Source organism: Callithrix jacchus, chromosome 2 (assembly GCF_049354715.1).
Source record: "Callithrix jacchus isolate 240 chromosome 2, calJac240_pri, whole genome shotgun sequence".
Lineage (NCBI taxonomy): Eukaryota > Metazoa > Chordata > Mammalia > Primates > Cebidae > Callithrix > Callithrix jacchus.
In genome coordinates this window covers 39,760,014-39,782,724 of record NC_133503.1, presented here as the reverse complement: position 1 = coordinate 39,782,724, position 22,711 = coordinate 39,760,014, and the positions used below count along the sequence as shown (strand labels likewise).

At 42.8% G+C, this 22,711-nt stretch overlaps 1 protein-coding gene across 8 annotated transcripts in view; it reads right to left on the bottom strand.

Annotated features, from left to right (window-relative positions):
- The window catches only part of LOC100401450 (protocadherin gamma-C4), a 181,746-nt gene extending 161,958 nt beyond the window's left edge, over positions 1–19,788 (bottom strand). For 2 of the 8 annotated variants that reach the window (XM_078361524.1, XM_035286889.3), the window contains exon 1: positions 7,436–10,065. In XM_078361524.1, the coding sequence (XP_078217650.1) occupies positions 7,436–9,862 (2,427 nt within the window). In that variant the 5' untranslated portion in view covers positions 9,863–10,065. Of the gene's footprint in view, positions 1–2,351; positions 4,935–5,043; positions 5,050–7,435; positions 10,066–11,641; positions 12,367–13,287; positions 13,629–17,196 lie in introns of those variants that run through there. The other 6 variants (XM_054249949.2, XM_035286911.3, XM_054250064.2 and 3 more) reach the window with 5 other exon arrangements.
- Positions 19,789–22,711: the final 2,923 nt, after the last annotated feature.

Sequence of the window (22,711 nt, the reverse complement as noted above, 5' to 3'; positions counted from 1 at the left end):
CTCAGGAGGTTGAGGCAGGAGAATTGCTTGAACTCAGGAGGCAGAGGTTGCTGTGAGCCGAGACCATCCCACTGAACTCCAGACTGGGTGACAGAGCAAGACTCTGTCTCAGAAACATTTCTGGAGCTGCCAGTTCTCAGCTCCAGCTGACTTATACCATTAATTAGTACAACGAGTTTGATTTGACCACCAGTAAATATTGGAGAGGTATTTAGAGTTCTTAGACACCCAATTTTGGAACTTATTCTGTAGATCCAGGCTTGGAAGCAGTCTTGGTTCAAAGCAAATCCCTTTATTTCAAATGCATTACCAAATGAGATCCAACTCAACAATTTATTCTACTATTTTGCAGTGCTCACCCATACTCATACTCCAGTCAAAACAGCCTGTTTTCTTAAGATATCTTTTCTCTTGTTTCCCATGTATCATGCCTTTATACTTTCTGTTTCTTTTATCATGAACTTCTCCTTTCTGTTGTAATGAATTCTTGCCCATTCTTAAAAAAAAAATCCTTCTTAGTGAAAATGGGATGTCTTAGACCTTTCATTACCTGTACCAGTAGGTGGAATTGCATTGGTTCTGTATTCTCAGTGTATTTTCATGACACATATATGGCTATGTTTCATATAGAATTCTTAGAAAATTCTCTTTAAGCATCCATATTTCCTCTGGCAGTAGCCAATTAATTTTTTTCTCCTTATAGAGGAAGTGATACTGATAGTAAAACTTTTTTTTCCCTAAAAATTATATGTCAAAAGTTATGTGCCTTTTTCATTTGAGACAGGGTCTTACTATGTTGCCCAAGTAGGTCTCAAGTCCTAGGCTCAGAAGTCCTCCCCTGGCTATGGGCCTTTTAAATTCTGTGATGTATTTGCATGTTTAAATGAGAATACACTTTACTTACAGCTTTTGTGTTCTGGCCCTGTTGTCTCATACATTTAACGGTGCCTATTCCTAATATATTGAGGGAGGAATCTATTCTCTTTTTTTTTTGAGTTCTAATAAAATATTCTTTGGTCTAATTTTGAACTTATGTGACTTCATGAATGAAAATAATTTCCTAAATTGCAGAATAAGCCAAAAACTTCTGTCTCAAGAAAGTTGTAGAACATGACAAAAGAAGGGACTTCTATTCCATTGCTGGAAGAGATGGTCTGGAAATCTCCTGCAGAGGCTAAGACATATTCCCCTACATTCTTTTAACATTCTCAAAGGCAAGAAATACCACTTCGAAGCTCATGATAGTTTAGGTAGGTGAACTTTCCACCCTCAGGCAAAATGTTGAAATCAATATGAACACACACATAAACATATACTTTAGGCATACATAACAGGCACTATAGGTAAAACCATTTGACCTGCCTCTACATTTTTATTCTACAATTTTTATGTTATTGAGATGAAAAGAATGACAGGCTAGACATGGTGGCTCATGGCTGTAACCTCAGTACTTTGGGAGGCTGATGTGGGCAGATCACTTGAGCTCAGGAATTTCAGACCAGCCTGGGAAACACAGCAAAACCCCATTAAAAAAACATAAAAAAATTCACAAACAAAAAAGTTAACTGGGTGAGTGACTTGTGCCTGTAGTCCCAGCTACTCAAGAGGCTGAGGTGGGAGGATCACTTGAGTCTAGGAGGTTAAGGCTGCAGTGAGTTGTGATCATGGCACTGCACTCCAGACAGTAAGATCCCATCAAGAAAGGAAGAAGGAAGGAAGGAGGAAAGAAAAAGAAAGAAAGAAAGAAAAAAAGAAAGAAAGAAAGAAAGAAAGAAAGAAAGAAAGAAAGAAAGAAAGAAAGGAAGGAAGGAAGGAAGGAGAGAGTGCTGCCTTGGAAGGAGTCAAACATAATTTAATTTCATGGGTGCATAAAATTTCTTTTTACTCATGTGTATTTTTACTTGTATGTATCAGGATAGGCTCTATAGTCTGGAATGACAAACTCCAAAGCACAGGGATTTAAAATGAAGAAGTCCTATTTATCACAGGTATACAGACCAGTGTTGTGGTTCTCCCATCATAGTTACTCAAGGACCCAGGTAGAAGGAGCAGTTACAATTTCAAACAGTAACTTAGAGATCTGGAAATTCTCACAAAGGCAGATTCCTCTAGGAAGTGACACACCTTACTTCCACTCACAATGTATATTGGTTCTCTAAGCCCACTCAGCCATAACCAGACCAGGGAGAACAGTCCTACTACAGGCCCAGAAAAAAAGGGGCACAAATATTTAGCCAACAGAACTAATGGCAACCTCATGGCTTTATTTTTCAAATACATATGTGTTAAAGCTTTATAATAACAAAAATTTGCACAATCGTTCTTCATAATAGTCAAAGAAATAAACTCACCTGAAGTTGCTTGGAGTCTCCTTTCCTTTCAGATAAATCCTGAGTTATCAGAAGAGGCTCGCTTTTCTCACAGCTCTCCTGGCTGATGAGCGTGTCAGCGTAGTTGGGCTGGGGGAAGATCAGGTGACTCTTCCGCGAGTCTGCTGTGAGGGAGACCTCGTGGGAATAGGTCTGCAGGAATGCCCGCACCCCATCCATGCCCACAAAGTGCGAACCGGGCACGCTCCCCAAGCCACCTTCCGAAGCCTGCAGCAGGCGTGACTTGTGCCAGCGCCACAGCCTGAGCGCCAGCAGCACGATGACGAAGGCTAGGAAGACGCAGGAGACTGTGGCCACCGACACCACCAGGTACAGAGTGAGGTCCGAATCGTCGGTTTTGGCAGAGGGCTCGAGGTTGCCCAGGTTGGCTAGGATGTCGGGTATCCTGTCGGCCACAGCAACAGTGAGCGTGACAGTGGCCGAGAGAGGAGGTTGGCCGTGGTCCTGGACGGCCACCACGAGGCTCTGCTTGAGCGCGTCTCTGTCCAGCAGGGCCCGCGCCGTGCGCACCTCGCCCGTGTGCAGCCCCACGGTGAAGAGTCCAGGCTCGCTGGCCTTGAGCAGGCGGTAGGACAGCCAGGCGTTCTGGCCTGAGTCTCTGTCTACCGCCACCACCTTGGTCACCAGATAGCCGGGCTCTGCGGAGCGGGGCGCCAGCTCCACGCCAGTGGACCCATCTGTGGGGAGGGCAGGGTACAGGATCTCGGGCGTATTGTCGTTCTGGTCCAGCACGAACAGGCTCAGCGACACGTTGCTGCTGAGTGGAGGGTTCCCGCTGTCGCTGGCTGTCACCAGTAGCTTCAGGTCTCTAAATTGCTCGTAGTCGAAGGAGTGCAGCGCATACAGGACGCCAGTGTTGGAGTTGATGGAGACGTAGGAGGACAGGTGCGCCCCCTGGAGGGTGTCCTCGATCAATGCATAAGTGATGCGGGCGTTGTTGTTGCTATCTGGGTCCTGGGCTGTCACTGAGAAGATGGAGGCTCCTCTGGGGTTGTTTTCTGGAATGTAGGCGGAGTAGGAGAACTGAGGGAAGGTGGGTGGGTTGTCATTGATGTCAATCACATGCAGGGTGATGTGAGTTTCCGTGGACAGTGGGGGACTTCCTCCATCTGTGGCTCTCAGACTGATATTATATTCTGACATTTGTTCACGGTCCAGGGATTTGGCTGTCACTAAGCGGTAATATTGGTCTATTGATTTTTCTAACTTAAATGGCAGATTTCCCAGGACAGAAATTGCAACCTGCCCATTCTGCCCAGCATCTCGGTCATGCACATTGATAAGTGCAATTTCTCTTCCAGCAGTGCCCTCTTCTAGGACTGAGCTTGTTAGAGAAGTGATTGTAATTTCTGGAGCATTGTCATTCACATCCAGAACCGTGACTAGAATCTTGGCTCTTGAAAGAAGACCTGGTCCATCCTGTGCTTCAATTTTAATTTCATAGAACATGGCATCCTCATAATCTAGACTTTCTAATATTGATACTTCTCCAGTCACTGAGTTGAGATGGAAAATCTCAGAGATTTTCCCAGGCATTTTATCTAGAATATAAGACACTTGAGCGTTGAATCCCTCATCAGGGTCGGTGGCATTCACCGTGAGTAGCCAGGTACCCACTGATGCATTCTCCCAAACACTTACACGGTACTCAGTCTGAGTAAACATTGGTGGGTTGTCATTTGCATCCAGGACTATCACTTGGATGTGCAAGTTGCCAGAGTGGACAGGGTCACCACCATCAGAGGCAACCAGGACAAGCTGGTGAATTTCTTTTTTCTCACGGTCCAAGACCCGCTCCAGCACCAGTTCCGGATACTTGGCCTCCTCAGAGACGCTATTCACAGCCAGGGAGAAGTAGTCACTGGGGGTAAGCTTGTAGTTCTGCAGGGAGTTCGTGCCCACATCTGGGTCAAAAGCAGTTTTAAGTGGAATTCGGGTTCCAGGAATGGTTAGTTCACCAATTTTTATTTCCAATTCCTCTGTTAGAAAATTAGGAGCATTGTCATTAATATCTTTAATTTCTATTTCTACTTCAAAAATTTTCAATTTGTCCTCAACCAGGATGTTAAATTTTACCAGACACCGCGGGATCTGAGCACAGAGCTCCTCCCGGTCTATCCTCTCGGCGGTGACCAAGCTGCCGCTTCTCGGATTCAGAGAGAAAAGCTGCGTCCTACCTCTGGAGACGATGCGGACTCGGCGCTCCGCCAGCTCTCGGGGCTCCAGCCCCAGGTCCTTAGCGATGTTGCCCACGAAGGAACCTTTATCTAGCTCCTCAGACACCGAGTAACGAATCTGCCCGGATCCTGTTTTGCACAGCGTCCCCAGGAGCGCGCACAGCAGGGCCAGTCCTCTGCCATTTCGGAAACTCAGGCAATTGGTCATTTCCTTTTCGGTGAATTGCTTTCTCTGAATTCGGTTCCAGTTTCCCACGATGGACTCCAATCTTATTTTCTCAAGAAACGAAGTCTTTCGCGGGCCTACTTCACAGGTCAAACAGACGGTTGACTAAGGGGTGAGGTAGGCAGCCGCCCCGGATCTTCTGAGTCTGATTCGCTGGTTCTTTGCATTTTAGGGGCAAGGAAATGGTGAACTCGTTCTCCAGCGGCAGGCTCCTTCTCGAGTGGTCAACAGCGACACTAAGAGGCCTAACCGTTTACTGCATCCTCTCAGGCAAACACGAATTATTATTTTTGACTTATCCAACACCTGAAATCCTTCTTGTCAAAGATAAGGGGACTAGTGTTGATTCAAAATAATTGAATTGATGTACAGTGTTGACTTCAAGTTATCTTTCTTGGGACTCCATGCACTAACCTTACTGCAGCCGGTATTGCTTCAAACATAGTGGAGTTACTGTTTTGAAATGTTCAGTTTAAGAAACACACAGTAACAAAGACCTGGCCTTAACGACCAACACAACTATTAAAAGACATGACCACCACTTTTCCTTTCCCCACTAAACCTTGAACATGTATTTATTGTTATACTTACTACATTTATCAGGGTTATTTAATAAGATAGACACCTCCTCTTACACCTTTCCCTCTCTATACTCTTAACTCTGTAAGAGCTGAGACAAGGAAAAAAAGAAAAAAGCAACACACAGAAATATTAGCCATATTTATACATTATATTTCATTAAGTTTGTTCTCAGCAGCCAGATAACTTAGTCTCAATATTTATTGTTGTTTAATATTCATTAAGCAAACACAAAATTAGGTGTCAGACAATATGTTAGTCTGGGGACTTCAGGTGAGCAATGTAGACACAGTCACTTCATTCACAGAGATTATAAGGATATAAAAGCAAACATGGAATTGGAGCATACTGAGATAATTGTCATAATGGGGGAAGCCAAAGGGGTTGGGGGGCCTTCAACTGGGCCTTTGAGGTTAGCAAAGGCTTTCCCAGGAAACATGAGAGGAGCGGATCAATGAAAAGTCCTGGATATGAGAGAAAACAGCATGACAATGCCTAATGTGAGAGAGAAATCACAGACCCTCAAGGGGGGTCTGTGAAAGTTCTCTTCGTTTAAATCGAGACAATAATGATGTTTTTTCAAAACCCACAACTGAAACTAGTATAAATAAGCTTTCATGTTCCAGAGTCTCTTTCCCTGCAAGTTTCCAATTACAGAAATATAAACACATTTGTCATTTCAATCATGATGCATTACATATCTATGCATAAGGTGTTTATTCTTGTGGAGTTACTACACACGGTATAAATAACTTTGCTTTGATTTTCCTGTTTATACTTTATTATTCACTTACAAGTAAAGATATTATGACATATTATTCCACAGTGAGTTCCAATTTTACTCATAGAGAATTATGTAATAGTAGTAACCAACACAACACGTTGTTTCAGAAAATTTTTCCTTAATCAGATGCAATATAAAGAATCACAGCACTTTGAGAGATACGGTATCATTAAATAAAAGCCTCAATTAGTGTATGATAATTCCAAAATAAAAATTTAAAAATGATACCAGTTACATAGAATATTAGTGGGTTTATTATTTTCTGTTATAAAATACATAACCAACATACTAAAAGCCAATATAGGAAGAGGAATGGAAAAAGAAAATTGGTCAGAGGGGCACTGGGATTGGGTGAGGGATTGGGAGCACTTCTAGCAGCTGCTGTGAGTAGGAAACCTTGAGAAGAACAAAGAAGATCTTTATGGGCAACTGTATGATACAAATTTTTGTATTTGTATCTTTTCTTTAAGTAAAACTATATTGAGGATATATATTATTTTAAAGATTAAAAGGCAATATGGTTCCCACATATGAGAAAGATAAAAAAAAAAAACAAAGAAGAGAAATCTGTTTACTATTACTCTACAAATTTATTATAGAACACATGATAAATCAGTTGCTTCTTCAAGGAACAGATAGCTTAGAGGCTAATGTGATTTTTAAAAATAAGCCAAGATAACATGACATACCTTCCTGAAACACTGTAAAGAATGTATATTTCTACATTTCCATCTTTTTTGATAGGGAAGGACATGGAACTTAAGGAAAACAACTTCACTGCCAAACTGAAAGGAATATATTAAGACCAAGTGAGAAAGAACTAACCAACTAAGGTGTTTCACTGTTCATACACAAACTCAAATATAAAATAAAAGTCCTATTTTAAAAGAAGAAGGGACCTGGGTAAGCATCAATTCCAAACTTTATATTTTTAACAAAGAAAAGGTTGTTGATCCGGTGGATGAGATGATTTGCCCAGCGGTGGAGAAGAAAGAATGAGAAACCAGACACCCAAGTTACTAATGCAGTGCTCTTTTGATAATCATCTATTAACTCCTGGTTTACATTCATGGAACAGTGATTCTAGCCTTTTCTTCCTCTTACAGCCTGTGAACATTAAGACCTACCAAGAAGTAATTCACCAAGACTCACTTCGTAAAACTTGACTATACTTTCAAGAAAATTTGGGGAACAAAATTGATATAGTAAACAGTGGAGGCAAGTAAGTGAATTATTACAGCAAACTAGCTTGTATGTATATTGTTAAAAGATAGATTACCTGAGAAAATGTTTCTTCTCTTTCATCTTCGAGTAGAGATTGAGGTGCTGATAAAAAATCCTTTTTCTCACAGCTCTCCTGGCTGATGAGCGTGTCAGCGTAGTTGGGCTGAGGGAAGATCAGTTGACTCTTCCGCGAGTCCGCGGTGAGGCAGACCTCGTGGGAATAGGTCTGCAGGAATGCCCGCACCCCATCCACGCCCACAAATTGCGAATTGGGCACCAAGCTGCCTCCTGAAGACTGCAGTATCCTCGACTTGTGCCAGCGCCGCAGCCTGAGCGCCAGTAGCACGATGACAAAGGCCAGGAAGACGCAGGAGACCGCGGCCACCGACACCACCAAGTACAGAGTGAGGTCCGAGTCGTCCGTTTTGGCAGAGGGATCGAGGTTGCCCAGGTCGGCTAGGATGTCGGGGATCCTGTCGGCCACAGCAACAGTGAGCGTGACAGTGGCCGAGAGAGGGGGTTGGCCGTGGTCCTGGACGGCCACCACGAGGCTCTGCTTGAGCGCGTCTCTGTCCAGCAGGGCCCGCGCCGTGCGCACCTCGCCCGTGTGCAGCCCCACGGTGAAGAGTCCAGGCTCGCTGGCCTTGAGCAGGCGGTAGGACAGCCAGGCGTTCTGGCCCGAGTCTCTGTCTACCGCCACCACCTTGGTCACCAGATAGCCGGGCTCTGTGGAGCGGGGCGCCAGCTCCACGCCAGTGGACCCATCTGTGGGGAGGGCGGGATACAGGATCTCGGGAGCATTGTCGTTCTGGTCCAGCACGAACAGGCTTAAGGATACATTGCTACTGAGTGGAGGGTTCCCGCTGTCCCGCGCTATCACACACAGTTGCAAGTCTCGGAAATGCTCATAATCAAAGGAGCGCAGTGCGTAGAGGACCCCAGTGTCAGAGTTCATAGAGATGTAAGACGATAAGGGTTCCCCCTGAATGGTGTCCTCCAAGAAAGTGTAAGTTATGTGAGCATTGTTGTTGCTGTCGGGGTCATGGGCGGTCACTGAGAAGATGGAGGCTCCTCTGGGGTTGTTTTCGGGAATGTAGGCGGAGTAGGATGTGCGGGAGAAGGCGGGTGCGTTGTCGTTGATATCTGCCACCTGTAGCAAAATGTAAGCATCTGTGGACAGGGAGGGGTTCCCTTCATCTTTAGCAGTTAGAGTGATGTTGTAAAAGGAAAACTGTTCCCTGTCAAGGGCTTTGGTTGTAACCAATCGGTAGTAATTGTCTACTGACTTTTCTAACTTAAAAGGAAGATTATCGGGGAGTGAACAGGTGATGAATGCATTCTGCCCAGAGTCTCTATCATGTACATTAAAAAGCCCAATTATGGTTCCTGGAGGAGAGTCTTCAGAAACTGAGCTACTAGCAGATGTCATGTAAAATTCTGGAGCATTGTCGTTCACGTCCAGAACTGTGACGATAACTTTCGTTCTGGTCAGAAGGCCCGGACCATCCTGAGCTTCAATATCAATTTCATGGGATGTAGCATCCTCATAATCTAGAACTTTTATGATTGTCAGATCTCCAGATGTTGACTTAAGCTCAAATAGCTCTGAGGTTTCTCCAAGACTTTTCTCTAGAAAATATGCCACTTGAGCGTTGTACCCCTCATCTGCGTCAGTGGCAGTCACCGTGAGTATCCGAGTGTCCACGGGCGTATTCTCCAGAACGCTTACGCGGTACTCGGGCTGTGTAAAAACAGGCGCGTTGTCATTCACATCCAGGACCTTCACGCAGATGCGGGAGGTGCCAGATAGCACTGGATCACCCCCATCGGAAGCTACGAGAACGAGGTGGTGAACAGCCTCTTCTTCGCGGTCCAAAGCGCGCTCCAGCACCAGTTCTGGGTACTTGTTCCCATCAACTCCGCTTCGCACGTCCAGGGAGAAGTGATCATTTGGGTGGAGTGCATACTTCTGAAGGGTGTTCTCGCCTACGTCCGCATCATGCGCACTCTTAAGAGGAATCCTGAATCCTGGCGTAGTGGTTTCACTGATTTTTAGCTCCAGTTCTTCTACTCCAAAGCGAGGAGCATTATCGTTAATATCTGTTATTTCCACCTCTACTGAATAAATCGTCAATTTATCTTCCAGCAGGATGTTAAAATTCAACAGACACTGCGCGCTCTGACCGCAGAGCTCCTCCCGGTCTATCCTGTTCGCAGTGACCAAGCTGCCACTTCGCGGGTTCAGAGCAAAGAGCTGGGTCCTACCTCTGGAGACGATGCGGACTCCCCGCTCTGCTAGCGCCAGGGGCTCCAAACTCAGGTCCTTGGCGATGTTGCCTACGAAGGAGCCTCTGTCGATCTCTTCCCGCACAGAATAGCGAATCTGCCCAGCCCTGGCATCCCACAGGGTCGCCAAAAGGAAGCACAGCAGGACCAGCGTTCTGCAGTGTGGCAACTTTTGCAGAGCCGCCATTTCCTTCATGTCGCTGTTTTCTCCGAGTCAGCTTCCAGCATCCAGTGCGGATTCCAATCTTTATCCCTCAGGGTGTGTGATGACCAGCATTCACGGGACCCAGGTCCCTATGGAGAGAACTGGTGGGCTGTTCGACTGAATTTCTCTGGTACCCTGAAGTTTTAGGGCCAAATCTCCAGCCCCTTGTTCCGTGGGAGCCGTATTGCTGGATTGGATGTCTCGCTGCTTTTTACTCCTTAGGTGGTCAACAGCGACGCTCAGAGGCCTAAATAATTTCTGCACCTTCTCAGGAAAACCTAAGTTACTTCTTGTTTGTTTGCCTTTGTTGACTTTCAAGTTGCTTTAAAGAATTTTGCAGCTCTAAGATACCCCAGGAGTAGATCTTTCAAAGCATGAATCTTTTTATCAGGATTAATAAGAATACTATAAATGAACAAGATCTTGATAATAGTTGCTAGAAAAATATTATTGACTGCTCAAGACATTAATAAATGCCACCACTGCCCTTGCTCCAAACATCTTCCATCTCTTATTGTGTAGTCAGAAGCAGTAAGATCAATTAAAAAACATTAGCTGCATTTTCTTCTAAGGTTTATATCTTGAACTCTTGTGGTTGATGGCTTTAAAATCTGCCTTTAAGTTACTGAATCATCAGACAATTAGGTACACATGCCTCACACTTTGCATGATTGGGGCTGGAGATAGAAATGGTGAATATGATAAACACTGGCTCTGCTCTCAAGCATGAAGGATGGACAAGAACGTAAGAAAGTAAAGAGAGTGTAATAGAGTATGGCAACTGCTGTGACATGAGGTGGGAAATACTGGGTGATGAAGGAATACCTAGGAAGGGTATCCAGTCTAGATTTGGGATCAGAAAAGTCTTTTTGAGGGTATAATTGAAGCTGAATCCTAAAAAGGAGGATTGAATCAAGAAAAAGGCTGGAGAAGTGCTCTAGAACCTCAGAACAAATGCTTGAAGGTGAGAGACAGCATGGAACATTACAGAAACAGAAAGCGGGTCTATTCAATAAAGCTAGAGCCAGAAAGGGCTTTTCACCACATTAGGAATCAGTCCTCAAAATTGTTTGAGGTTGCCAAGTTCTCTTTCTGATACTTATTTTCCAAGGGTGTAAAATACAGTGCAGTGCATGTCTTCTTACTCCTGTTTCATCTTTACCATTTTGACCAATGTTGAGCATACAATTCTGTGACATTAAATACATTCAAATTAATTAATATAATTATAATAAATATAATTGTATTATAATTAAATTCAATTATATTCTGGTATGATCATTACCACCATCCATCTCCAAAACTTTTTCATCCTCCCCAGCTGAAATTCTGTAATTATTAAATAGTAACTCCCCATTACTTTTCACCCAGTGCTTGGCACCTACCATTCTACCTTTTGTGTTTATGAATCTGACACTACTCTAGGAACTTCATACATGAGGAATCATACAGTAAATGTCCTTTTGTGACAGGGTTATTTCACTTGACATAATGTCTTTGAAGTTCCTCCATATTGTAGCATGTGACGGAATTTCCTTCCTTTTTAAGGCTAATAGCCCATTGTATGTGTGAACCACTTTTTGTTTACCCATTGATATGTCGATGGACACTTGGGTTACTTCCACCTTTCAACTATTGTGACTAATGTTGCCATAAACATGGGTGTACAAACGTCTGTTGAAGTCCCTACTTTCACTTCTTTTGGGTAATAACCAGAGCAGAATTGCTAGATCATATGGTAATCTTATGTTTAAATTTTTGAGAACTTACCATATCATTTTCCACAGCAGACGTATCATTTTATATCCACCAACAATACACACAAATTCCAATTTCTCCATATTGTTGTTAACACTTCTTTTCTTTTATGACAGCAATTCTAATGAATGTGAAGTAGTATCACACTATGATTTGAATTTCCCTAATGAATAGTGATGCTGAGTATCTTTTCATACACTTTTGTCCATTTGTATATCATCTTTGGAGAAATGTCTATTCAAGTCTTTTGCTCATTTCAACATCCAATTGCTTGAGATTTTTTGTTGTTGAGTTGCGGGAGTTCTTTATTCTGGATATCTATTCTTAGATACATTATTTGGAAGTATTGGCTCTCATTATGTGGGCTTCATTTTCACTCTATTGATGTTGTTCTTTGCTGCACAATAGTTTTTAATTGTGATAACGTCCAGTATACTAATTTTTTCTTTTGCTGCTTGTGCTTTTGGTGTCATATCCAAGAAATTATTGCCAAAATCGATGTTATGAAAGTTTCCTCCTGTTTTCTTCTAAGAGATGTATAGTTTTAGTTCTTAAACATAACAGGTAAAAGGATTTTGTTGCTTCTGAATTTTGCTTCTTTGATCCATTTGCATTAATTTTTGTATGTGATATAAGTGGAATTGCCCATTTCTGGTGACACTTTAGTCTGTTTGCCTTTTGACTCCTTCCTGGTTGAAATTTTTTCATTTTTACTTTCATCCATTCCTCTGAGAACACTGAAGAAAAATGTATTGTGAAGAACTGATATCAACTCACCATGCTTTCTTGTAGAACTACCATGGTATATTTTGCTTTTGTTTTTCATTTTTATGTTTGTGTTTGTGTTTGTTTTATTTCATAGAGAATGGGTCTTGTTATATCGGCCAGGCTGTATTCAAACTCCTGGATTCAAGCAATCCTACTGCCTCAGCCTACTCAGAAGCTGGGATAATATGTACCCCACTGTGCCCAGCTCTCTTACCTGAGTCCTAACATTAGACTTGACAGAATTTTCATTTTCTCCCCACTGGTTTTATAACATCTATTTTCTACTTCCATTACTTAATCCTCAGAATCCTTCCTTGGTTACATTTCAAAATGTATTTCTGTTATTTTTTCTTTCATTTTATTTTGGTTTATACTCATTATATGTTTTTTATCTTCTTGAACGGCAAGCTAATGTATGTATTTTAAATTACTTTGTTTACTTTTCAAAAATTATTGCATTTGTCTATAAATTTACTCCTAATTAGTTTTAGCTGCATCTCACGATTTTAAATAAATAATCTTTAAGTCCTTTTCTGAGTAGTTTTCACTGTCATTGTGATTTTTGAGATCCAAGAGTTATTTAAGGGTAGAGAGGTAAATATCCAAACATTTTTTCCCTTTTCTATTTATAAATGTTTGCTTTGTGATTTAAGTATGTGTTATAAAGCATGTGTATTATTGGTACTTTAGGATTTTCTGAGCCCTTTTTTGTGATAACTAGGTAATAAACTGTTGTAGATTTTCTATCTGTTCAAGGATGGCTATTCCATATTTGTTATGTGTAGAACAGATCTATTAGAATCCTAATAGATCAAGCTTATAGATTGTGTTCAAATCTTCTTTATGTTGACTAATTTTCTGCCTCTAGGGTCTATTATTTCTTATGGAATTATGTTAAAATCCTCCGGAATTTTCTAAGCTATATTTTTGGTAATAGAAGCTCATATTTTTATATCCTTTTGATCATCTGTTCTTTTTACCATGATAATCAGTTCATTTTTTAAAATCACAATTTGTGTTTGTTGCCTTAAATACTACTTTGTTCAAGCTGGGTGTGGTGGTGCGTGCCTGTAGTCCCAGCTAATCGGGAGGCTGAGGTGGGAGGATCGACTGAGCCCAGGAGTTCCGACTGCAGTGTGCTATGCTGATCGGGTGTCCGCACTAAGTTCAGCATCAATATGGTGACCTCCAGGGAGCGGGGGACCAGCAGGTTGCCTAAGGAGGGGTGAACCTGCCCAGGAAAAAAACAGAGCAGGTCAAAACTCCTGTGCTGATCAGTAGTGGGATCGTGCCTGTGAATAGCCACTGCACTCCAGCTTGGACAACATAGTGAGACCCCATCTCTTAAAAAAATAAAATATACATAATTAAACAAAAATGAGAAAGGGCAAGCAATAATTTTGCCACATCTCCAAATTTTAGTTAATTCTTTTTGTATTTATTGCTGTTTTTTTTTTTTTAATTCATTTTTCTTTTTTTTTTTTGAGACAGAGTTTTTCTCTTCTTGCCCAGGCTGGAGTGCAATGGTGCAGTCTTGGCTTACTGCAACCTCTGCCTCTTGAATTCAAGAGACTCTCCTGCCTCATCCTCCCAAGTAGCTGGAATTACAGGCATCCACTTCCATGCCCAGCTAATTTTTTTGTTTTGAGACAGAGTCTTACTCTGTCACCAGGCTGGAGCTGGAGTGCAGTGGCATGATCTTGGCTCACTACAACCTCCATCTCCTGGGTTCAAGCGATTCTCCTGCCTCAGCCTCACGAGTAGCTGGGACTACAGGCGCTTGCCACCACACCCAGCTAATTTTTGTATTTTTAGTAGAGAATCGCTTTCACCATGTTAGCCATTATGGGCTTGATCTCCTGACCTCAGGTAATTCACCCGCCTCAGCCTCCCAGAGTGCTGGGATTACAGGCGTGAGCCACCATGCCTGGTCTTGTAATTTATTTTTTCCTATCTTTTTTTAAATTGTTTTTGTCTAGTGGTGTTATGCTTACCAAAGTTCACTATATGTGTGTGCTTATGTAAATATGTATGCATATGTATATATATTCACCTTTTTTGTATTATATGGTTTTATTTTTGAAATTTAACTTGTAAACCATTAAATATTTTATTTATCAGAAAAAATACTACTTTGTTGTTATAGTAATATTAACATGACTGCTTTCTTTGTGTGTGTGTGTGTACATATACATTTAGTTTCACTGTTTCCGTGTATTTTCATTTTAAGCATGTGTTTTCTTAGATACAGATTTTAAAAATCAACCAGTTTTGTAATCTTTGTCCTTTAATAGGTAAATGTAGCTCATTTGTATATAAACAGAAAAAAATTAAAATTATAAGAGCTGAGAAAGTCCAGAACTGAGATAACTTAGTTATCAATTGAGAGTATACTCTTGGTACCAAGCAAAAAGTAAAAATAAAAATGCAACAGACATACAGCAAGAATGAGAGAGAGTCTTCAAAAGTTATCAGAGAAAAAAACAGAGATTACCTTCAAAAAATAACAATGGGTTGAAAGAAATTTTCTCGCTGGCAACAATAAATTCTACAAGACAAATGTTTTGAAATTTTGGTTTGTACAGTTATTTGTAGTGGAACAGCTTTTGTTTGTTTTGGTTTTAGTGTTTGTTTGTTTTTTTTCCTGTTCTACGCTATCTCCTTCTCTCCTTCTCTGCTTCCCTCCTGGGTTCAGTGCTCATTTCTAATGGTTTTGAAACAGTTTCTATCTGACCCCAGGTCCCAGGCCATAACTAGGTCTCTTAATGACCCTTTAATGACGCCCAGCGGTAATATTCTGGATACCACAGCTCACATCTGAGAGACTTGGTGTCCGCTGTCTCTAGCCAGCATCCATATCTATCTCTCTTACTTGGTCTACACGGCTTACAAAAACAAGTTATAACCCCAGGAATTGGTAGGCAGCTTTTATTATTTTTTTCTTATTTTTATGTTGTATGTATGTATGTATTTAACATGGTGTCGCTCTGTCACCCAGGCGACAGTGCAGTGGTGCAATCACCCTTCACTGAAGCCTTGACTTCCTGGGCTTAAGCGATCCTCCCAAGTCAGCACCCGCCCCGCCCCAACCCCAAGTAGTTGGGACTAGCAAATTCCAAAGTACCTGTCTGACTGGTCTTGAACTCCAGGGCTCAAAGGATCCTTCAGTCTCACCCTTTCAAACTGTTGTTATTACAGACGTGAGCCACTGCCCATGGCTAGACAGCATGTTAATACATCTTTCTATCCCTTTGTAACCAGCAGAAGGCCCTCATTACTTATTTTGGATTCAGGTGGTAAGCGTGGTCAGGTCATTTATCTAGTCTGAAGCACTTGTACCTAGTACATTGCTGGAGTCAGTTTCCTAACCTTCAATTTCTGCTTTTAAGTCCAAGACTACAACTCACATGGCTTAAGACCAGCTCACCACTTTGTTTTTGCTTTCCTCTTCTTACATTTTATGTATCTTTGTATTTTATTGAAGCAGAGTAAATATATCAAAGCATGGACTTACTCCCCTACTTACTCCCATTTTTTTTTTCCTTCTGAAGAGATAACACATATTAACACAGGATATATACTTGATTTTTGTTAGTCAGTTTCGTTACAAGTACAATATATAAGTCAGGAAGCTTCAAAACTACTTCTCAAGTTGCATAATAAATTTTCTGTTGATCGTTTCGTTACTCCATAAATTACTTAAATATATGTATCCTTCAGTACAGGCACCACAGCTCATGCCTATAATATCAACACTTTGGGAGTCTGAGGTGGGAGGATTACTTGAAGCCAGTGGGTAGAGGCTGCAGTGAGCCATGATCACACGACTGCACTCCAGCAATACCCCATCTAAAAACAAAAATATCTGATATATCTGATAATATAGAACAAAGGGCTAAGACATTCAACAATAATTTAAAATTACAGCTTATATAGATTTCTATAATTTTTTTTTTTGAGACAGAGTCTCACTCTGTCACCCAGGCTGGAGTGCAGTGGCACGATCTCAGCTCACTGCAAACTCTACCTCCCAGGTTCCAGATATTCTTCTGCCTCAGCCTCCCAAGTAGCTGGGACTATAGGAACGTGCCACCACACCCAGCTAATTTTTGTATTTTTAGTAGAGATGGAGTTTCACCACATTGGCCAGGCTGGTGTCGAACTCATGACCTCATGATCCACCTGCCTCAGCCTCCCAAAGTACTGGGATTACAGGTGTGAGCCACCACCCCCGGGCAGATATTTCTATAATCATATATGAACACAACTAAAACCACTACTTCAGACAATCTTCACCTCTTCAAATGTCCCCAAATAAAATATCACAGTGTCCTGATAGATGATATCTACATTAAATTGAGGGGTGAATTAGCAGATATTTATAACAAGAAAAATTGAAAATAGTATTAGTCATTTAAATATTGGTGAGCCTTTTCTAATCAAACCCTTCCAGATAAGATGATGGCAAACCCATCATTTTATGGGTTTAGCCCAGAGGCAAGTAAGAGAATGTTAGAAGCTAGAACTCCCTGTTTCTAATGCAGTGCTCTTTCCAAACAGAGATGGCATCTCACACATGCCTTCAACCCAACCACCTACATTATGATCACATTTGAATGCAAGAACAATTATAAATATCCCTGCATATGAACGTGTAGACTCATTTAGTCGTGATTTTCCAGGACTTGTAACAAAAAGCTACAAAGATACATGGGTTGGAAGAACTGTCTGTAGTAAAGAGTGAACGCAAGTAAGTAAAATCAAGAATTATTATCTACATAGCTTATACAAAAGTTTACCTGAGAAAATGGTTCCTTTTTGTCTTCCAGTAAGGACTGGGGTGCTGATAGAAAATCTTTTTTCTCACAGCTCCCCTGGCTGATAAGCGTGTCAGCGTAGTTGGGCTGCGGGAAGATCAGGTGACTCTTCCGCGAATCTGCGGTGAGGGAGACCTCGTGGGAATAGGTCTGCAGAAAAGCCCGAACCCCATCCACGCCCACAAAGTGCGGGCTGGGCCCGCCTGCCATCCCGCCTTCCGAAGCCGGCAGCAGGCGTGACTTGTGCCAGCGCCACAGCCTGAGTGCCAGCAGCACGATGACGAAGGCCAGGAAGACGCAGGAGACGGCGGCCACCGACACCACCAGGTACAGAGTGAGGTCCGAATCGTTGGGTTTGGCTGAAGGCTCAAGGCTGCCCAGGTCCGCTAAGATGTCGGGGATCCTGTCGGCCACGGCCACAGTGAGCGTGACGGTGGCCGAGAGAGGGGGCTGGCCGTGGTCCTGGACGGCCACCACGAGGCTCTGCTTGAGCGCGTCTCTGTCCAGCAGGGCCCGCGCCGTGCGCACCTCGCCCGTGTGCAGCCCCACCGTGAAGAGTCCCGGTTCGCTGGCCTTGAGCAGGCGGTAGGACAGCCAGGCGTTCTGGCCCGAGTCTCTGTCCACCGCCACCACCTTGGTCACCAGATAGCCGGGCTCTGCGGAGCGGGGCGCCAGCTCCACTCCAGTAGAACCGTCTGTGGGGAGGGCGGGGTACAGGATCTCCGGTGCATTGTCATTCTGGTCCAGCACAAACAGGCTCAGCGACACGTTACTGCTCAGGGGCGGGTCCCCGCTGTCCCGCGCCATCACTTTCAGTTGCAAATCCCGGAACTGCTCGTAGTCGAAGGATCGCAGCGCATACAGTACCCCAGTTTCGGAGCCAATGGACACGTAGGACGACAGGGGTGCCCCCTGGATGGTGTCCTCTATTAGGGAGTAAGTGATTTGCGCATTCTCATTGCTGTCTGAGTCGTGGGCCCTCACAGAGAAGATGGAGGCGCCTCTGGGGTTGTTTTCAGGAATGTAGGCAGAGTAGGAGTCTTGATGAAAGACTGGAGAGTTGTCATTGATATCTGTCACTAGCAGTGAAATGTGAGTTTCAGTAGATAGAGCTGGAGTTCCCTGGTCTGTTGCTGTTACTGTGATGTTGTACCCAGAGATAAGTTCTCTGTCCAGTGTTCTTTTAGTCACTAAACGGTAATAATTATCAACTAACTTTTCCAATTTAAAGGGTAGATTTCCAGGAATGAAACATGTGGTGTAACCATTGTCTCCTGAGTCCTGGTCAAGCACACTTATAAGAGCAATTATGGTCCCAGGAGGAAAGTTTTCTGGAACTGCAGTGGCGACAGAGGTGATGGTCACTTCTGGGGCATTATCATTTACATCCAAAACTTTAATCAGTACCTTAGCTCTAGCCATGAGCCCCGCACCATCCTGGGCTTGAACTTCCATTGAATAAATTTTGTATTCTTCGAAATCCAGCGGTTCTTTATTTGATATTTCTCCTGCATAAGAATCTAAATGAAATATTTGAGCCACTCTGTGATCTGCATTATGAAAAGAGTATGTTACTTCTCCATTGGCTCCCTCATCAGGGTCAGTGGCATTTACTATGAGCAGCTGAGTGCCCACCCGCACGTTTTCAGGGACACTGATATGGTATTCTGCCTGAGTAAATGCTGGAGGATTGTCATTTGCATCTACCACCTGAATGCAAATTCGGAGAGTCCCTGAACGGACTGGATCACCCCCGTCAGAAGCTGTGAGGATGAGGTGGTGGACAGCTTCTTCTTCTCTGTCTAGGGGACTCTGCAGCACCATCTCTGGATGTTGGGGTCCATCGGTCCCCTGTGGCACATCCAGGGAGAAATGAGGGTTAGAGCTGAGTTGGTAGCTCTGGAGTGAGTTCAGACCCACATCAAGGTCTTGCCCAAAAGGCAATGGGATCCTTGTACCTGGAGTAGTTATTTCATTCATTTTAAACTCCAGTTCCTCTAATTGGAATTGGGGAGTGTTGTCATTAATATCAATTATTTCCACTTCAACAGGGAAAAGCTTCATTTTATCCTCAACAAGGATGCTAAAACTCACGAGACATGGCACCCTCTGAGCGCAGAGCTCCTCCCGGTCTATCCTGCCCGCGGTGATCAAGCTGCCACTTCCCGAATTCAGAGCGAAAAGCGGCATCCTACCTCTGGAGACAATGCGGACTCCGCGATCTGCCAGCTCCTGGGGTTGTAGCCCTAGGTCCTTGGCGATATTGCCCACGACAGAACCTTTGTCTGTCTCTTCTGGCACTGAGTAGTGAATATTCCCAGCCCCAGATTCCAGCAGTAACTCCAGAGAAAGATACAGAAGCATCAGCCGGCTGCAGCTGGTCAGCTTTTTCTGAATCTTCATTGCTCTCTAACTTTGTAGTTTTCATCCAGTCCAGTACCAAGTTTTCGTTTCTGCTTTTCTGAGCTGAAATTAACCCAATTTTCAGGAGAATTCTGAGTGGAGAGTCATCCAGAAGTAGGATTTAGACAGTCTTGGACAGTCTGTTTTCAATCTGACGGTGATGGAGGTTCTAAGAGGGCTTTTTTTTCCTCCTCCTGACGTGTGTGTACTGCCTGTATCTCCCAGATTGGTGAACAGCGGCGCCCAGAGTCCTAACCAGTTACTGCATTCCTAGAAAATACTTAAAACTTTTTCATTAACCTGGTATTTTCTTAAGTTTTAATCTATTGTCAAGGAAATAATTCTACAATATATGTATGAAAAGGAGAAACTATATGTTCACTCCCTTAAATGTGCCTAAATGTCACAAAATTACAATAGACAGGAGAATCTCAGTATTCCCAAGCTATCTGCTTTCCTTGTTTGCTATTCAGGAAATGATAGTGAAAACCTAACATCCCAATGAGAACAAAATCATCTCTCCACTTTTTCTGTAGTAAAGCTTGACCACTTGATAATTTCCCAGGCCACATATGGCAGCTCCCCTTGGACTGGAGGAGGAAAAGTATTGGAGGGAAAAAGAATCTTTTAGAATATAAGCAGACTTTAAAAAATTGTACCATCCATTTCGTTCCAATTATGATTTGAATATTTATCAGAAACCTTGGGATTTTGAAGGGCATGGTTTAACTCTATCCTTATTTTTCCTCTTTTTCTTGAAGTGTCTTTGCATTATGTAGGTTTTTAAAAATTCTTAAGATTTACCCAAAGGTAATATATTTTCAAACAAAACAAAACATTGAGCTCTTGGAATTTCATTGAAAAGCCACATTAATATATAATTTAAATTTCAAATTTCAGAGACAAAGTCTATGATATTATTCCTCACAACTGAAAAGAAAAACAGTCTCATCTTTATTTTTAGACAGGCTCTTATAGTATGTATTCCCCTACAATCAAGCTTAATATTTTCTCCAAGAGAAGTTGGTTTTCTTAAATCAAAGTATTTTTTAACGAGTAAGACGAGAATGTGGCCTTCCTTTTTTTTTTTTTTTTTTTTAAGATGGAGTCTTGCTCTGTTTCCCAAACTGTAGTGCAGTGGCATGATCTCGGCTCACTGCAACCTCCACCTCCCTGGTTCAAGTGATTCTCCTGCCTCAGCCTCCTGAGTAACTGGGACTACAGGCACATGCCACCAAATGCCCAGCTAATTTTTGTATTTTTAGTAGAGACAGGGTTTCACCATGTTGGCCAGGATGGTCTCGATCTCTTGACCTCATAATCCACCCGCCTCGGCCTCCCAAAGTGCTGGGAACAGGTGTGAGCCACCATGCCTGGCAGTGGCCTTCCTTTTTTTTTACTCACTGCAATATTAGCAAAGGTTTACTAATTAATATGTCTTAGGCTGAGTGACTTACTTATCTTTACCCCAAAATTAGAGAAGCACGCTATCTGCACTCCAGGATCTGATATTTTCAGGAACAAATTGAGTCAGTCAACCCATGGACACCATGACTGAGAAAAGTTAAAAATGAGGAAAGAAAAAAACAACAAAAGGTCTCAAGAATAGTTTTTGGAGAGAGAATTTTAGTTCTTATATAAACAAATCTACAGTTTATCAGCTTCTCAAAGACAAGTATATGGAGCCAAAGAGTAGAAATTTAAAGATGCAATAAATCACCTTCAATATTGCAAGGAAAAAACTCTTTAACAGAAAACATAACTTTTCAGAACACACAGTAATAGGCACAAACTTTTCCCCAAAGAAACTGTGAGCTAATGAGGCAAACTAAAGTATACATAAAAACTAGCAAGTAAACCTGTAGAGCTCCCCACTCTCAACAACCAAAAACATGCAGGAGTGATTTATAAAAGTATGATAAGTATAAAATAAAAATGTTAAAATATCACACAAATACATTTGAATCAAAGGTAACATTGAAAGCTTCATTGCTGGCCGGGCACGGTAGCTCATGCCTGCAATCTCAGCACTTTGGGAGGCTGAGGTGGGCAGATCACTTGAAGCCAGGAGTTCGAGACCAGCTCGGTCAACATGGTGAAATTCTGTTTCTACAAAAACAAAAACAAAGTTTCACTGCTGGAACTGCAGAGAATATCTGGTTGAAAGCTCTTTCTTGAGTTTAAAGAAATCAAGATTTTTAAAATATCTAAAGCCATACACATATTGTAGGAACAGGGCAAATCTCTTTCATTTAAGTTGGAGACAGCTCCATATCAAGGCTTGGATCAGAGAGCAGGCTGAAGGCAGCCCCTGGAAACGGGGCTAGAGGAGGCATTGCAGGTTCAGGGAGATGGCCAGAGTCACACTGAGGAGAAACAGAATGGAGATAAGGCAAAGGCCATCACTAGGTTAAACTACAGCTGTTGGGTGCTGTTTGCTGCCTGCTGTTGGGTGCTGGGTGATTGCTGAGTTCTGTCAGCAATTCCCGCAAACTGTGAGCAGCAACCAGGTGCAGCATGATGATTCATCATTGACCATGTCGACCAATAAACCTTGGCAGGTTGCATTTCTGTCAACCACAGTGACACAGCACACATTTAGCTTATGCACATCTCTAGTTTGAAGAGCCACATTAGCTGGCCTTTGTGCCCCAGTTGGTGTCCACTTTGGTGATGGGATAGCTGGGTTGCATTGTGAATGGTGCAGCATCAAAGAGGGGCCCACTTGGCCATAGGTCCCGGCATAGTTTCCTTGCATTTTCTCAATGGTCATCTGCCATCACATGCAGGTTCTGGATGACACTGAGCCAGTTGAAGCCTGATCACTGCCTGCAGAGTCAGTTCAGAGAGTCTGCATGAACACCATAGCATTCTGCACTCACTGACACGTAGAATGACAGTGTTCACAGTGCCAGGTCACTGGACAAGAAGAAACAGGAGGCATGTGGGACCCTAAGTCAGGGTGGGAAGTGCTAAAGTATGTGATGGAGTTGCTGAGCAGTGTGCCCAGTCACCCAAAAGAAATAGGAGGCTTGTTGAAAAACGAGCATTTTTGTGGATGCAGATGGGATGCAGGGTGATACAGGAGAGGGAC